The sequence below is a fragment of the Candida pseudojiufengensis genome, assembly GCF_024610245.1.
Source record: "Candida pseudojiufengensis strain CBS 10847 chromosome Unknown scaffold13, whole genome shotgun sequence".
NCBI classification, from domain to species: Eukaryota; Fungi; Ascomycota; class Pichiomycetes; order Serinales; family Debaryomycetaceae; genus Lodderomyces; species Lodderomyces pseudojiufengensis.
In genome coordinates, this window is record NW_026261537.1 from 83,983 (window position 1) to 101,921 (window position 17,939).

General features: G+C 28.0%; 8 protein-coding genes across 8 annotated transcripts; 4 read left to right on the plus strand and 4 right to left on the minus strand. All coding sequences in view use genetic code 12, as the record gives it.

Moving 5' to 3' along the window:
• Window positions 1-86: 86 nt before the first annotated feature.
• Window positions 87-1,181, minus strand: NTG1 (bifunctional N-glycosylase/AP lyase; the record flags this gene model as incomplete). The annotated part of the gene is made up of 1 exon (XM_051759377.1): window positions 87-1,181. One exon carries the CDS (start codon window positions 1,179-1,181, stop codon window positions 87-89), a length of 1,095 nt encoding a protein of 364 aa, XP_051612760.1.
• A 701-nt stretch (window positions 1,182-1,882) lies between these two features.
• On the plus strand, window positions 1,883-5,083 carry CAT8 (DNA-binding transcription factor; the record flags this gene model as incomplete). The annotated part of the gene is made up of 1 exon (XM_051759378.1): window positions 1,883-5,083. One exon carries the CDS (start codon window positions 1,883-1,885, stop codon window positions 5,081-5,083), a length of 3,201 nt encoding a protein of 1,066 aa, XP_051612761.1.
• A 70-nt stretch (window positions 5,084-5,153) lies between these two features.
• KGF55_004472 (uncharacterized protein) lies at window positions 5,154-6,071 on the minus strand (the record flags this gene model as incomplete). Its single annotated transcript, XM_051759379.1, has 1 exon — window positions 5,154-6,071. One exon carries the CDS (start codon window positions 6,069-6,071, stop codon window positions 5,154-5,156), a length of 918 nt encoding a protein of 305 aa, XP_051612762.1.
• Window positions 6,072-7,421: 1,350 nt separating this feature from the next.
• On the plus strand, window positions 7,422-8,411 carry KGF55_004473 (uncharacterized protein; the record flags this gene model as incomplete). Its single annotated transcript, XM_051759380.1, has 1 exon — window positions 7,422-8,411. The coding sequence occupies one exon, from the start codon at window positions 7,422-7,424 to the stop codon at window positions 8,409-8,411; it is 990 nt and encodes a 329-aa protein (XP_051612763.1).
• Window positions 8,412-9,116: 705 nt separating this feature from the next.
• On the plus strand, window positions 9,117-10,070 carry KGF55_004474 (N-acetylglucosaminylphosphatidylinositol deacetylase; the record flags this gene model as incomplete). The annotated part of the gene is made up of 1 exon (XM_051759381.1): window positions 9,117-10,070. One exon carries the CDS (start codon window positions 9,117-9,119, stop codon window positions 10,068-10,070), a length of 954 nt encoding a protein of 317 aa, XP_051612764.1.
• A 13-nt stretch (window positions 10,071-10,083) lies between these two features.
• On the minus strand, window positions 10,084-11,385 carry KGF55_004475 (uncharacterized protein; the record flags this gene model as incomplete). Its single annotated transcript, XM_051759382.1, has 1 exon — window positions 10,084-11,385. One exon carries the CDS (start codon window positions 11,383-11,385, stop codon window positions 10,084-10,086), a length of 1,302 nt encoding a protein of 433 aa, XP_051612765.1.
• A 1,168-nt stretch (window positions 11,386-12,553) lies between these two features.
• KGF55_004476 (uncharacterized protein) lies at window positions 12,554-14,782 on the plus strand (the record flags this gene model as incomplete). Its single annotated transcript, XM_051759383.1, has 1 exon — window positions 12,554-14,782. One exon carries the CDS (start codon window positions 12,554-12,556, stop codon window positions 14,780-14,782), a length of 2,229 nt encoding a protein of 742 aa, XP_051612766.1.
• A 126-nt stretch (window positions 14,783-14,908) lies between these two features.
• On the minus strand, window positions 14,909-16,276 carry KGF55_004477 (uncharacterized protein; the record flags this gene model as incomplete). The annotated part of the gene is made up of 1 exon (XM_051759385.1): window positions 14,909-16,276. One exon carries the CDS (start codon window positions 16,274-16,276, stop codon window positions 14,909-14,911), a length of 1,368 nt encoding a protein of 455 aa, XP_051612767.1.
• Between the last annotated feature and the right edge of the window lie 1,663 nt (window positions 16,277-17,939).

Below are 17,939 nucleotides of genomic sequence, written 5' to 3' on the forward strand. Positions count from 1 at the left end.
GACGATTTTAGATGTTACTTTGCAATTTCAATAAATAATAGATTCACTTTTATTAAAAAACTAAATTAAGTCCTTTTATTAAAAAACTAAATTAAGTCATTGAGTAAATTAGTTAAATCAGCTCTTTGTTTCATTAATTTGATTCTTCTTTCCTCTGTAATAGGTTGTTGCTTCACCAATTTTTTATCAGCAGCTTTACATAATCCATTCTTACCTAAATCACATATATCACAATTTGGTGCTCTTGGGACACATATAACTTGACCAAATCCAACTATCAAAGGATTGATATCACTCCAATAATTTCTAGGTAGCCAACTTTCTAACTCTAATCTACATTTCTCGGGAGTTTTAGCCTTTGATGAGACCCAATGCCATAGTAATGAAAGCCTATGTAAATGAACATCAATTCCAATCCCACTATTTATATTCCATCCACATTGTAATAATAAATATCCCATTTTATGACCAACACCCGGTAAAGTTACTATTTCCTCAATTGTTTTAGGAATATCTCCATTAAACTGATTATTCAATATTTCACATGATTTTTTGATATATATTGCTTTCCTATTATGAAATCCAACTTTACAAATAAATGAATCAATTTCTTTTTCAGTTAATTGAGAAACAGCTTCAATACAAAATCCATTAGGATGAGTTTTATTCAAGCTATTATTTAATTTATTCATTGCTTCAAAATTAACTTCATCTTTTGTTTGTGAACTTAACATTAATGAAATTAATAATTGAAATCGAAATTTTTTGGGATCAGTAAATTTTAAATTTTTAGTGATGGTATTTGGCATTGATTCACAACCTTGTATATCAACTGGTGCAAGAAATTTTGATCTCATTTTCACTATTGAATTATATATTTTGGACCAGTTTTGAGGACCAATATCTTCATCTATAGGATCAACTTTTTTAAATATATTGGGTGGTATTTCATCTTGAGCTATTTCAACTGCAATATGCTCTAATTTCTTCTCTACGACTTTCGACTCCGTCTTGATTTCTGTTTTTTCTATCTGTACCTTCGATGATACTTCTAATTCCTCATCTGTGGACTTTGAGGAAATTTGTTCACACTCCACAGTCTCAATTTTGATCCTTTTCTTTTCTTGATTTTGAACAAAATATTTTGAGGTTGTATGAGTAGCTCGTGTTCTTTTAACCATTTTCCAGAAAGGTTTTCACTGATTTAAGCCTATCATTTGACTTCTCTTAAGTGATTAATGTATTAGTAAGAATAAAAGTTTCTTATCAGAAAAATATTTCAAATGTTTTAGATTTAGCGCTCGTGAATTAAACTTGAAACAAAATACAAAGTATGTATGCACGGATGTCTATAATTGGTGGACCTCTAACTTCTCAACTTCTCATAACTTTCAACATACAAATCAGCTTGACGATCGGAGGTTACGGCTTAATGTCTGACATATGAACAATCAATGTTTGAATTAGAACAATTTTTTGCTTTTTCAAATTCAAACGCAATCTTACAAATTTTTGCAGCAAAGCTTGAAAAGAAGAATATTAATCAACTTCAACTATTCGGTAATTCGATTTTGCAAAAGAGCGGTAAAAAAGTATTTGCAGCTAAAATATAAAGTCCGATTTATTTCATAATTTGTATTAAACGAGGCAAGGGCATCATAAGGTGGGAAATGTAATGTCATAGAAATTCTGGTTTAAGTTGGTTGACTCACATCAAAATTAACGGTTAAGCGGCTTAATATTCATTTTTTTTTTTTTTTTTTTCAATTGTCTCATGAGAAAAAATCTAAAATCTGGAGTAAGATAGGAAGATAACAAGGACTCACAATCATTTACAAGACTTTAAGTCATTAGCACAATACTTTATGCTATACCAAAGGAGATGCAACTAGTTACAGATAATTATAACAATGTACCGAGCCAAGAATTCCAGACCCACAATCATGAACAAATTTTTGTCCAAAATTCAAAACTGAATCCTGACTCACAATCTAATAAAATACCCAAAAAGAAGGGTCTACGAATAAATGCTAAAACTATAAGAGCCCCTGGATCTACAACTACTCGAACGGCTCAGGCGTGTGACAGATGTAGATCCAAAAAGACTAAATGTGATGGTGGAAATCCCTGTTCAACTTGTTCTGCAGTTGGTTTAGAGTGTATTGTATCAGATAAATTAAGTAGAAAAGCTTTCCCAAAAGGTTATACTGAAACGTTAGAGGAAAGAGTTCGACAATTGGAAGCAGAAAATAGAAAATTAGTTGGAATACTAGATATGAGGGATGAACAACTAGTAATGCTAAATAACAATAGTAAGAATAAAAGTTTGCATCAAGATGGATCTAATGCAAGAAATACAGATAACGACGTACTGGAACTAAGTAACCCAAAAATCACCGAATCCAATCTTCATTTACTTGATCAAGCCAACCGAAAAGAATTACATATGCATGATCATGATCATGACAATGGATGCTCTTGTGGATGTGATAACGCATTTCATGAACAACCAGTCTCAGTAGCCGGATCTATTTATGAGTTAGGTGGGCCAATGTCTGTTGCAGGATCTATAAAATTGAGTGATGATGAAGATGACAATGATAGTTTGCTAAGCATTGATGATTTTAATCAATTTAATTCTCCACATTATGGTGGTTCTTCTAGACATCATTTTGCTTCAAATTCAAGTAATAGAGAAACCACACCAGCACCAGGTGCATTTGCAGCTGCAACAGCTATTGCTCAAATGCAAAAAAACAAAGTTTTTCAACAACAACAACAACAATTAGAGAAGGAAACAGATAAACAAAGAATGTTGACCTCCTTAGTTGCAACTTCAATGCCTAGAAGTACAGAAGAGACTTTATGTGTCCCAACTTTATTGGCAAAGATATGTCAAGCATATGGTTATGACTCAAAACAATCAATATTGACGGCAAATACTTTAGCATCTATGAAAGAACAAACACCATCCTCATCTCCATTTGATAGGTCTAAACAAGATCAGATTCTTAAACTTATAATGAATAGAGATGATGTTATGAAATTGGATGAAAATGATTCATTAATTTTTATTCGTGAATTGGTACAATTTCCTATGTCTAGATTGGATATGGATCAGTTAACTACTATTTATTTTCAAAAATGGGGTCATACTTTACCAATATTAACTAGAAACAAAACTTTAAATAACTATATGGAAATAATACAGATAATGGAATTAGGATCTAATGATAATTCCACCAGGCTGAGGAAAAGCTCATATGAACTGATTGAAAAAGTAGCAGCTATCATGGTATTGATTTTAAATTTAGGTTTATTAGCAAATAAAAATGTTTATTTAAACCTGGATAATGCTCAGACTTATATTGCATTGATGAAACATTATGATTATTTGATTCATGAATTTATAAAGCCAAATTGTATAATAACAAAATATTGCTCAATACAATCTTTACAGATACTATCATTAGCACTTCAATATTGTCTTGCAATTGGTGATATGGTCACTTGTTATGATTTAAGAGGTCGAGTAATTAGTATGGCACAACAGTTGAGATTACATAGGTGTCCTGCAGCTGTTTTGGGGTTAGGAGCAAATAATGAAGGAGATTTGAATTTTCAAAATCAAATGCAAGCTGAAAGACGTATTTTATTTTGGTGTATTTATTGTTTGGATACTTATTCATCTTTGAGTTTAGGAGTTCCAAGATTAATGAAAGATTATGAAATTGAATGTGCTATGCCATTCTCAAGTAAAAAAGAAGATGATAATAATGATGGACTTACAAATGATAATGATTGTGATGATGATAATGTAAACATTTTGGTTGTTAATAATACTCAATTGTCTATTGTTGGTAAAGTCACCAAAATGGCTTTAAGCATTATGTTATTTTGTAAAGTATTGGCAAATATATTAGATTCCATTTACTCAAGATTTGATAATGGTGATGATGCTTATCGAAAAGCTTTGCATAGAGATAGAATGTTGGATTGTTGGAGAAGAGAATTACCAAAAGAATTAAAATTCGAATTAGATATTAATGGTTTATCTTTAAAAACTGCTAATGGGAATTATATAGAAGGTGATGCTTGTGATAATTACAACAATCAACAATCAATTTTGATCTTTTTATATTACCATGCTAAAATATTGACATACTTACCCATAATTTCAAAGTATGCAAATCATCACAATGTCGGTTTATCACAAAAGGAGCAATTAACAAAGGGAGAAGCAGATACAACCGCTATTGTTTCAACCATGAGTCTAATTCAACAGTCAGCTGTTCAAATTTTGAAGGTTGTAAAATCTTATTCTAAGCTATCCAATTCGTCCGTTCTTCCAATACCATTAAATATTCCTCGTGAAAGAGCTTTGTTCACACTACTAGTTGCTAAGGGAACATTAGACTATATTAAAGGAGGTCCATTATTCAATAACTCAAAACAATTATTACTGGACACAATTCAAGATCTTAGTAGTGAATCAAAATTCGATATACCTGGAATCTTGAGTCGAAATACAACCAAATTATTAGAATTATCTGTTTTAGGAATATTAGGTGTCAATTTAAATAAATTTACCAATCCTGCAATAAAGAAAAAAATTCCATCAACACTGCCTATTGTTAAAACTGCTGTTGAAAGAGAACCTAAGAGTCAAAACAAAACTAATGGATCAAATTTAGCTTTTTCAAGACATCAACAACAAAACCTTGGGTATGTGCAAGAAGAAGCTATTCCTGCTATTATAACAAGCAATAACTCTACTGATTCATCGTCATTGGATAGACAATACTCAAATGGAGATGAAATAAATAATACTGCAAATAGTTTTAATTATGATGATTTAGAAAGTTTAGAAAGTTTATTAAAATTTGATCCTTTCAGTGTTGGTAATTCAAATAATCAAATGTATATGAATGATTTTGTAACTGATGGTTCTTTGGGATTAGTTCCATTCTTGAATATGTCAACATCTTCTTCATCCACTTCAAATCAAAATTATGAACAAAATCTCCAACAAAATCCAAATTTCGACTTGAATGACGAGTTCTTCAACAATATCAATAAATAAAGAGTATAAAAGAGAAATCAAATTTTTGTAAATTTATATGCTTGTTCATTAATAGTTCATTAAATAGTCTTTAGTCATTATTATATAAAATTTTTAATTCTTGAGGTGTCAATTTTATAGCTGTCTTTGATTCATTCCATAATCTACACATATCAATTTCATCATCTGAATTATATTCATCAGTAGAATCTTCAATTTCATCAATTTCAATTTGATCTTGAAATAAAGGTTTTGGAAATTTAATTTTAATACTTTTTGAAATTGCTTTCCACTCTTGTCGATTCATTAATTTTCTTTCAGTTCGATATTGTTCTTTGGTTGAACCATTTAAGAGTCCATTTGTTGTCGGATTTTTAACAAATTCATCAATTCTTGATTGTTGCTCTGTTTGTATTTTGGGTGTGGGTTCTGTAGATTCACTTTGATTGTATCGATCTCTAACGTTTTTACTCATAGATTGATTTTTAGTCTTGCTCTTGTTAGTTTTATCAACTTTTGATTTTTGCTTCCTAGCAGATCTTTTGACAGAAGTAGTAGCAGTAGCCTTCTTCTTAATCGAGGTTTCATTAGATTCTTCAATATATTTGAATGATAAAATTGACATTATACTTTTAGCTTGTTGCTTTTGAATTTTTTCATTTTCTAAAACTGTTTCATGAGCACTTTGCATTTGAGTACAATTAAAGAAAACTCCATCATCTTCTTCATCTTCTTCATATTCACAATCTTTTTGAGTTAAATCTAGTATATGTTTAATTGGAGAATTTGAATTTTGAAAATTTGTAGCTTTGTATGGCAGCGGCGGTACACTATTGATCTCTAAAATTTCCCCAGTTGAGTGATATTTATCTTGCTTTTGATCTGAAATTGATTCTAATGAACTTGGAGTTACAATAGGAGATGGAGTTCGTCGTAGATGAGATTGTGAAATTATTGAAACAACTTCATCTTCTGAATCTATAATTTCAACATCTTCATCATAATGCATATTATTTTTTTGGCTCTTAAAATCATATATTTCTTATCATGTCCTTTATATTTGGTTTTGATGTTGGTAGTTGTTCTGATGTTTGAAATCAAGATCTGAAAGAATTTGTTTACTTAATTTTACGCGTCTTTTTTTCAATTTTTTTCTTCAAAGTGAAAACATCATCTAAGTTTTAACTTCTTCTTCTCACTTACAAGACTTGATCGGATGAATCCAACCGATAAAGAAGTATGTGCTAGTTCAGTCACCATTTACAGTGTCTTGACTCGTTTTTGGAATGCATTTATTGATGAATTCTAAGCAAATGTGAACTCAAGCTACTAGAGTTGTAACAGGTTGTACTACTGCATTTCGGCTATCTTGATCAGAAACCATACCACTGGATATTTCGAGTATAGCTGAGTCATCTGCCGGTGGGTAGATGGTAGATTGATTTCAATACGATCTTTTTTATATCGAATGTTCGAAGAAGAAATCAATCGTCTATACTCCCATCGATGACTTAACCGTGGTATAACGATTGCAGATCAAGTCGATGATGAATCAAACAATATAGCAGTAATTATTAGAAACTTTCAACAGCTACAAACTGGCTATGAATAAGATGATGATGAATTTGGAAGTGATTCTGACCTAACCCAAAATCTTTTGTAATTTAGCAAGGCAATAACCTCGGTATTAGACAAAATGTTTCAAAAATATTTTACGAAACCATCATAGATTGAAATACAAATCTTTTAGATCAGTTGTTTTTTTTATAATCCATTTGAGGTCATTCGATACCAAAGACGGGACTAGTTTTAGATTTGTGAATTTTACCATTTGCAAAAAGTGTTTAAATTATAGTAAGATATTAATTTACTAATTTATCGGATCCGAATGAAGCATGTTTTTCGAATAACAATTTCATTTCAATGAACGTTTTAAATAAATTTTAAAAAGCAAATTCATTCTTGCCGTTTCATATTTTAACTCTCCCGCTTCGTTCACTCTATTAATTCATCGTTCCGTTGTCGTTGTCTGAACGGCTGCAAAATATAGAATTAAAAATTTCTTGACAAAGTTTCAGAAATTCCGCACAAAAAGGTCCAAATAGATTTACGGAGTTTTCTAAATAGAATCTAATTTTTAGATCCCCCACTTAATTTGAAATTCTATATACTTAGTAACAGTCATTTACAAAACATGTAATTAAAGGTTCCTAACTAAAATCCAAAACAGACCATACCAATTTGAAACTTTGTACTATAAATATTGGACTAATTGCCCTTTCATATGAAGATCAATTCTGTTTAATCAATACCATCCAAAAAAATCAAATTACCAACAATAGTATCTTGATAAATAAACATGTCAACTTTTTCAAAATCAAATTTTAAAACTTTAAATTATAATTCATTTAGACCTCATTATCCACCATCATTTTATAAAATTTTAATAAATTATATTCAAAAAGGTTCAAATCAAACTAGTTTACCAATAAATAAAGCAATTGATTTAGGTTGTGGAACAGGAGTTGCAACTTATCCATTATTAAATTTTGTTAAAAATGTTATTGGATTAGATTTATCTCCTTCAATGATTGAAACTGCTAATTCATTAAAAAATAGAAGATTAGAAGAATTAGGAATTGTTAATGATAATAGTGGTGATAATGGTAATTTAAAAAGAATTCAATTTAAAGTTGGATCAGTTGAAGAATTTGTAAATAATCAACAAAGTGGTATAGAATCAAATTCAATTGATTTAATTACTGCTGCTCAATGTATTCATTGGTTTCAAGATTATCCATTATTTTTTGAAAATAGTTCAAAATTATTGAAAAAGGGAGGTACATTAGCTTATTTTTATTATATTGATCCAATGATTGTTGATTTTCAAGGTCCATTTAAGTCAAGCTTAAATAAAGAAGAATTAATAAAACAAATTTATGAATTATATTTAAAATATGCTTATAATGATCCCAATTTAATTGGTCCATATTGGGAACAACCAGGTAGGTCCATATTAAAAAATTATTGTGAAAAAGTTAATTCATATATACCAAAAAATTTATATGAAAATATTGAAATTAATACTTTTACAACTAATATTGAAACAAAATTGCCCAATGATTTAAAAGATTTAGATATGAAAAAATTAAAAATTTCAATCATGGATTATATTGGATATTTTGAAACTTATAGTGGATTTCATAACTATAAAGAAAAAACTGGGAATGAAAATTTATTAAAAAAGGAATTTTTAAAAGAATTATTAGAATTAACTGGTTGGAATTTAGAATTCACTACTATTGATTTAGTTTGGAATACTGGTTATACCTTCTTAAGAAAAAAATAGGACAATAGAACAGTTATAAATTATAGCTTTTGGTCTAATAGCTTGATAGGACATTTGAATTTTAGCTTTTAATCCAATAGCTTGATATTCAAATATTTATTTAAAATTTTAACTCAAAATAAAAGTAGACAATCTGATTATTCATGCATTTATAGTTGAAAGTAATACTCAGATCGTGTCAAGATGTTCTCTACAAGATGCAATTACCATACTTTTTTTTTTTTTTTTTCAACACAGTATTTATTTAATATACAGACGTTATCTATATAATTCTATAAAACTGGGTCACCTAACGCATTGGTGACTTTTGCGATATTCTAATAGTAGGCAAAAGGCTTGAAGTAGATAAGATATCATATCCAAGCAAAAATCCTGTGGAAAGGTGGAGATGTATTGTTTGTATTGTCTTTGATTCAATAAAAGATATTCATACAATTGGTTGGCTCGTGTTCAAATCTCTCTCTGATAATGACGACTGTTGTCGTCGTCGAGATTTGATCTTTTTGATGAGTCCGCCAATGTATGAGTTGAGCTTATAAATGTCGATTTTGGAAAGGTATTGGTTCCCAATACCCCAAATTCCGTACCGCGCCGCACAAGATCTAGGTCTAAGATTTATATTTGTGTTTGTTTTAAAATATTATCAACATATTACCTCGATTCATCATCAAAAAACCCACATCATTCAGCTACGATACATAAAAAATGATCTTAAAACTACCGTCTTTTCTAATAAAAATCTATATACTAAGTTTTATAACATGGATAATTTTAACAACTTCAATTCCTCAATTTTTACAAAAACAAAAATTTGAATTATCAAGTAATTCAACAGACGTGAAAAATCTAAAAGAATATCCTCAAAATTCAATCATATACCCCAAAAATATATCAACAAGAGATTCAACAATATATATAATAATAGCTCATCCAGATGATGAAGTTATGTTCTTTGCACCAACTATATTAGAGCTACTCAAATTAAAAAATAATAATAAATTAAAATTAATATGTTTTTCAAAAGGTGAAAATATTGGTGATATAAGAGCTAATGAATTATATAAATCTACAAGAATATTGGGAATTGATCAAGAGGCAATGACAATTTTAGATTATAAAGATGGTATGAATGAAACTTGGTCAAATGATGATATTGTAAAAGATTTAAAAAATTTAATAGATCTAAAGAAGAAGGAAGACAATACAATAATTATAACATTTGATGAAAAAGGAATATCTAATCATCCAAATCATATTTCATTACATCATGGAACTAAATCATTTTATAAACAACAAAAATCAAATACCAATAAATTAAAATTATATAATTTAAAAAGTTTAGGATTTTTTGAAAAATATAGTTTTACAATTTTAACAAATATTGAAATATTAATAAATTATTGTAATTTATTAATTCAAAAATTTATTCCAATTATAAATATAAATATAAGTTTATTTGGATCAAATTTAAAAAATAATAAAAATTTAGATAATAATTCAATAGGAAATTCAATAAAATTTTATTCAGATTTAAATATGTTAAGTTGTAGTTATGCAGCTATGGCTTATGGACATTTTAGTCAAATGGTATGGTTTAGATATGGTTGGTTAATGTTTAGTAGATATCTAACTTATAATCATTTAATTGAAATTTCATAACTTTATTTAATAGTTAAATACTTTTAAAACCAAATTGTTTTTGACACCAATTACTACCATGTTCAAAATAATCCTTTTTTGAAATTGATATTTTATTTAAAATTTCATCATTTGATAAATTTAATCCACCATACCAACTCATTTCATCTTGTTTTATATTGGGGGGATTATCATGAATTTTTACAACCCATTTTTGAGGTAATTCTTTAGTTAATTCATCGCTTAATCTTGATTTAAAATTTTTTAAATTTGTTGTTCCTCCAACTAATACAATATTTGAAGTTAATAAAGGTCTTGTAATTTCTGGACATGACATTATACTTGATACTATTAAATCAGTTAAATTTTTTATTGGAGTTGATTGTATTATTGGATTTGATGCAGTTGTAGAATTTAATTCAAATATTATTTCTGGATGATATAATGTTTCTGGGATTATGAATCTTTCATCATATAATTTTAATATTTGAGAATCTGATGATATAGAAGGACTATTTTTGGTTTTAACAAATCCAGTAGTTGTAGTTTTAAAATCAGGTAATACAAATTCACATTTTTGTTGTCTTTTGTTTAATAAAGTTTCATTAAAATTTTCTGCTATAAAACAAGTTGATTCTTTTATCGTATTTATTAATATTGGATCTTCTGAAATATCATAATGTCTAAAATTTATAATTTCTTTTAATAAACCATTAATTAAATTCCCACCAACTGGTAATTTTTTAACACCTTCCCAATAAACTTTTTGATAAATCATTGGTATAATCCAAGTAGAATTAAAACCTGAATCTATAATTAATGTAAAATCTCGATTCACTTTTTGTTGATCAATACTAAAAGGAACTAAAGAAGCAGATATACATCTATAATAATCATTAAAACCATATTCTTCAAATATAATTTGATCAGTATTTGAAGATAATTGAGGTAATTGAAAAGGAGTTTCAGTTAAAATTAAATTTATTTCAGAAGGATCAAACTCTTTTTTGGAATGTTCATTTTGAATTTGATCAAATGTATAATCCCATATTGGTTTTTCTGTTTCCCATGATGTTAAATGACCTTGATCAAATGGTCTTTTAATTTGTAAACCAGTAAATTCATTTGAATGTGATTTAAATTGATTACCTATATGAATTAAACCATCTTTTGTTTTAGTTATTGCATTAAATATTTTTATAGGTTTTGATCGTAATTTTTGTTCTTCAACAGTATTTGTGTTGGTGGTAGTAGTAGTAGTAGTTTCTGTATCTAGATTAAAACCAGCTTTTATATTGTATGATCCATTATCAATTATTAGATGTTGTTTTGACATGAAATTACAAGGTGGTTGCCTAAATTTGAAAATAGAAGTTTCAATGTCTTGTTTTGAAAATCAAGTTTCATGTCTAATTTTTTTTGAACCAGTTCAATGTCGATTTTTAGATTTGGATTACGACACCAAAGCTGACATTGTCTCTTATGAATTCTTCTTAAGCGGCAAAATGTTAAAGTAAATCTCCTATTTCATACAAAATGAATCTGAATCATTTCCTCATTAAAATCACCAAAATTCATCAGAGTATGGGCTATTACTGACTTCGCTTCTTTTCGACAAATTTGTAGCAACAAGTTTACCCGAAGATATTTGATTTCTGACCTTCTCATCGAATGGCATTTTGAATATGAAGTTGAAATGAGCCACAGTATAAAATCGGTTTTAAAAAAAGATTTCTCGTTCTTTCGAAGATGGAAGTGTCAAAATTTATGTGGGGTAGGTTAAATATTAATTCGATTGTTTTTAAAAATTCTACCTCGAGATACGTTTCATTAGGTCCGTGCATCTGGCCTAAGAATAATTTGGCGTTTTGTATTCTTAATTGTTCTTATAATAAAATTTTAAATTTAAATCTTGAGTTATTTTATTTTCAAATTTCAACAATTATTGTAAGATAATCACAATTAAACTAGTTTTGTAGCTTGTAAACCGATGTTCTTTTTTATGACTTACTAGCAACACGTAGTGGAAAGAGGTTTCTTCATAGCCTTTCTTCTTCTTCTTTATGAGGTTTTAATCTACTACATCATCCAGATGCTTAACAGATAGTTACACAAAGTTACTGGTAAATAATAATTCTTTTTTCCCCAGTTCAAATATTTTTTATATAAAGATTTAAGCATTCATATATAAACATATACAATTTCAATTTTACATTTTACTCAACAATATATATTCATAGTCATAACCTATCCAACTACGGTCGCATAATACGAATTCTGTTTCAAATCAAACATATTCATCTTGCGCATTTGAAAAATTCATAAGGTTCATCTACATTATTAAGACGCATCCACAGTTAGATCATTATTTTAAAATTAGGGTATTTCGGACTTTTGCGAAACGTAGTTACATTAGGATTTAACTTCAATTTACAACAAATTAATGGTTTATTTTTGATCAAGTACTTAATTATAAGTAAAGAGTATCATATTTCTATTCAAATATGGCATTTCTATCAAAAGTATTTGGTGATAAACTGAATCTGCAATCAAATATAAATACCAACACAAATATACACCCAATAGCATCATCTCAAACAAAATCACCTGAATCTTCACCAAGATCTTCATCAAATTTGACTCCAATGAATTCATCTACTTCAACAACATCATCAATAATACCATCTAAATCACCTTCAAGTACATTACAACAAAAGTCATCATCAACTAATAATTCAACATTAAATAATTATTCTGTTTCAATAACATTAGAATCACCTCCTATAATTTTATATGGAAATCCATCTGAATCTACTGGATCTATAATATCTGGTTTATTAAGATTAATAACTATAACAAATATTGAATTAGAAAAAGTAACATTATCATTAGTTCAAACAATGAAATATACAAAACCATTTATATTACCAAATACTTCAGGAATAACAAATTGTAAAGATTGTACAATAAGAAAAGAAGAATTAGCAAGATGGGATGTTTTAACAAGTCCATCAAATTTTCAACCTGGTAATCATGCATATCCATTTTCTCATCTTTTACCTGGTTCATTACCTCCAACATCAAAATTAGGTTCATCAAATTCAAATTCATTTATAAAATATGATTTAATAGCAGAAATTATTGCTGTTGATTCTTTACAAAATAAAAAATTAATATTACCAATAAATATAAGTAGACTGATTTTAAGAGGACCAGATCGTAATCTGTTAAGAATTTTCCCACCAACTGAAGTAACAGCAAGTGCAGTATTACCAAATGTAATATATCCAAAATCTACTTTTCCCATAGAATTAAAATTAGATAATTTAGTAAGTAATAATCAACAAAGAAGATGGAGAATGAGAAAATTAAATTGGAGAATTGAAGAAGATATTAAAATAAGATCAAATATTTGTAATAAACATAAATTAAAATTGGAACAATTTGAAAAATTATATCAAAAACAACCTCAAAAAAGAGAAAAAACTTCAGGAATGCATCATAGTACTATACATACTCATATTTCATATATTAGAGATCCAAGTTTTCAAAATTCATCAAATAATATTGATAATAATAATGAACAACCTGAAGATCAAATTATAAATAATGAAAATCATGATATTGAAGAAACTTTAAGATCTGGACCTTCAAATGCTCATCAAAATTTTTTGGAAGATTTTGGAAATTCTAGTGGTCATGAAATAAATCAAAATCAAAATCAAAATCAAACTCAAAATCAAACTCAAACTCAAACTCAAATTCAGAATCAAAATTTAAATACAAACGAGACTAATAATCCACTAACTCCTCAAAACTCAACCACACCTCAATCAGAACAACAAAAACATATATATTTTGAAGAAACAAGAACTATAAGTTATGGAGAAATAAAATCAGGTTGGAAATCAGATTTTACAGGAAAAGGTAGAATAGAATTAGTTGCAAATATAAATGCAAATAAGTTTTCAACTGGTTCAAATAATCATATAACAAAAGCAAATACTGAAGACAGTAATTCTAATAAAGACGAAGATAATGAAACTTTTAATAATGGTGCTAATATATCTTGTGATATTGATGATTTAAATTTAGGAATATTTGTAAATCATACATTAATTGTTGAAGTTGTTGTTGCTGAAGAATTAATTCATAATGTTGAAAATAAAAATAATAAAAATTTAAATAATTTAAGACCTGTGATTTCAAATTCTAGAGGAGGTTCAACTATTTCAACATCAAGAAGAAGATCATCATCTTCTGCTGGTTCCCATTATGGTAACAATTCACCTATTTTAACTCCTCATACATCAAATCCACAAACATCAACAACATCGTCATCATCAAACTCAAACTCTAATAGTAATAATCAACAACAACAATCACAAAATGTTGCAATGGGAGTTCCTACTGGAGCAGCAAGAGTATTAAGAATGCAATTTAAATTACCAATAACAGAAAGATCAGGATTAGGTATAGCATGGGATGATGAAGTTCCTCCAACTTATGAAGATGTTAGAACATTAAGTCCACCAAATTATAATGATCCTTTTAAAATTTTAAATAATACACCAACATCATCATCTAGTGGTGTTCAAGAAGAAAGATTAACTCCTAATATTTTATATGGTAGAGGTGATACTCCATTAGTTGGAAGTTTTGCTTTACATTCACAAATTAGTCATTCAAGTATTGATGGAATAGTTGATAATATTCAAGAATTATCTATATAAATTAAAGAATATTTAGATAGGTACATTAAATACGATTTCATGAATAAAACAATAATTTTGTTATTCCAAATGACAATGACAATGATAATGCTATGATAAATAAAATTTCATTCTTTTCATTTCTCTTTATTTTCGTTTTGATGATGATTGATTAGAACTTGAAAAACTTCCACTTGAATCATCATAAGTAATAGTAGTATCTCCTCTATCACCACCAATATTACCACCACTACCAATACCACTACCACCAATACTACCACTAATACCCTCAACATCTCCACTCCCACCAGTAATACTACTACTTCTACCAAATCTACTTACTTCCAATAATGAACCATATAATTGAGTTAATTCATTAATATCTAAAACAGCATTTGGTTTTAAATCAAATATAATTTGTTTAAAACTTTTTGAATTTATAATACTTATCGGTAATTTATTTTCCATTAAAAATTGCATAACATGTTTATGAAATTTTATTGATGAATATGGTAATTTTTCAAATTTTTTAAATTCTTCTTTAGAGACTATATCTTCTTCTTCTTCGAGGTTATGTTTTTGTTTTTGTAATTTTTTACTGGTTGATAATGTAGGTTCAATTGATTCATCTTCATCAGTAGATTGTTCTTGATGTTGTTGTTGTTGTTGTTGCAGCAGCAGTTGTTGTTGCTGCTGTTGCAGTAATACACTTTCTTTTGTAATTTTATGAGTTTTTAAATGTTCACTTAATTTCTTAGGTGAACCTTTATCAGAAGGTAATCTTTGAATCATTTTTTTACAAATTTGACATTCTGCAAAATTTGTTTCATTTGAATTTGGATTTATAAAAAATTGCCATACCCATGATCTTCTTTTTGCTCCAAATTTTTTACCTGGTTTATTTACTCTTACTTTTTTTATGATATCTGTTGTTGATGATTGTGATTCAATTGATTGATTTGTTAGTGGTCTTAATTGTAATTGACTACCTTGATGTAAATTTAATGATGATGATGATGAAGTTAACTGTGGATTTTGTTGACTTCGTAATTGAGGTAGGAGATTTGATTCATTCGTTCTTAATTGAGAATGTTGTTGTTGTTGTTGTTGTTGATTATGCAATTGATGTTGATGTTGTTGAGCTAAATGTAATGCTACACTCTGTTGTGCTACTTCATTTTCTGCGGTGGTTGTGTTAATACTAGAATCATGAATACTAGATTGACGTTGATGTTGACGTTGTTGATGCAAAAGTTGATTAGTTCTTCGATTATATTGTTGTTGTTGTTGTTGTTGTTGTTGTTGTGAATTTAATTGTATTGGATCTCGTGTAGTATTTGATTGTAAATTTGTACCCAATTGAGAAGTCTGAAAAGTAGATTCATCTTGATTAGTTGTTGGAACAGTAGTTTCATCAGTAGTTTGATTTGTATTTGTATTAGTTGATGTATTTGATGTCAATTCATTTGGTCTATTGTTATTAACAAAATATTCAGACGCGTTGAAATAATTCATGTAAATAAATTTTACTTAATTGATCAAACTATTTGTCTCACTTTTCTCTCTTTAAACTCTTATCTTATCTCTCTCTCTATTTAATGAAAGGGTCGTTTGCTTTTAATGTATGATGAACAATATTCTTCAATTCCGGTAGTTCGAAAGTTATGTGAAAAAGTATGTTTGGGGAGACTGAATTTCTTTTTTTTCTCTCCGTCTTAATTTTACACGAGTAATTCAGTCGATTGATTTCATGAAATTATAATAAAACCAGTTGTAAAGTAAAGTCAATGAAAAATTTCATTTTATCGCATATTCATGCAATTTATATATATCTTATATAAGAAAGATAATGAAAAAAGTAAGACCTATTTTGATTAAATAAGTTTATCTACTTTGTTATTTTGTAAATAGTACCTTAATTCTCTCTTTTGTTTGTTTGTTTGTTTGAAACAATAAAAAATTATTTGAACCGTAATATCCTTATTAAACAGTTTTTTTAAACTTAAGACTAAATAGGGACTTACAAATAAACAAATTTAAAGAGTTTTGTGTTAACTATGGGATAAAATAGAATCTAATAGAAACATATAGAATTTGAAGGAAAATCGTAGTAAAATGTAGAGGATCCTTTATTTTGAAAACTTTAATTATACCTGATCTAAAAATCAAGTTTAAACTTATCTACCACTCTTGTTTAGTAATCTTTTTGACCCAAATCTTACAAATTACGTTAGCTTACTTATATTCAAGGGCTTAAATTACGTTATACTGTAATAAAACAAAGGCTTATTTACAAAAAATGTTTACAGAAATCTCAATTTTCATTTTCAGTCTTTGGGAGCATTACTCCGACATAAGCTAAGCAAATCTTTTTGTTGCTAAGAAACAAGCTTATAAGACCTATATTGATGACTTCATACAATATTATAGCGAACTGATAGAAATTTATTCAGTATATTTTGCAGACTAAGTGGAGAATTAAAAATATGCACGAATTTCCGGAGTTTCGAATTAGCGAATTAGCCTAAGCAATTTTTTTTTTTTGAAAAATTAACTTAAGCAATCCAGTATTACATCACCTTGGCTAGATTCTATACATGACGTATAAGAACAGAAACGTAAAACACCACTTAAAAGAATATAGAGCTTTTTTAACTTTGCTTCGTATATTCATGTTCTTATTCTATTTATTGCATATTAAAAATAATTTCCTAACTAGTTTTTTGCATCCAGCATTTATTTCATTTTTGTGTAATATTCTGTTGCAGAAAAAAAAAAAATCCACATAAGGTTGCAAAATTCAGTAAAAAATAATTTGAATTAGGTATTTTCAACCAGCGTTTCATGCGTGTTGAAAATTACATTGTTCGGAGTAGTTGCAAACTTGCATCAAAGAATAGAATCAACGTAGTTCCAACATTCTTTATATAAAGTCTACATTTCATCTTCTAACGGTTGTCAGTAACTCTTTTTTTAACATACGCAAACTTCATTCATTTAATTTATACCCTCAACAAATTTTGTTTTTTTACAAGTTACCAATCGATACCCAAAATCAATTTTGATTTCACATTCTTTACAAGTTTATTCACTCCTTAATTCCAACTTTAGTCAATCGTTAGTTTTTTTTATCCAACTATAGTCACTCATTTAAATACAATTTTATTCACACAAACAT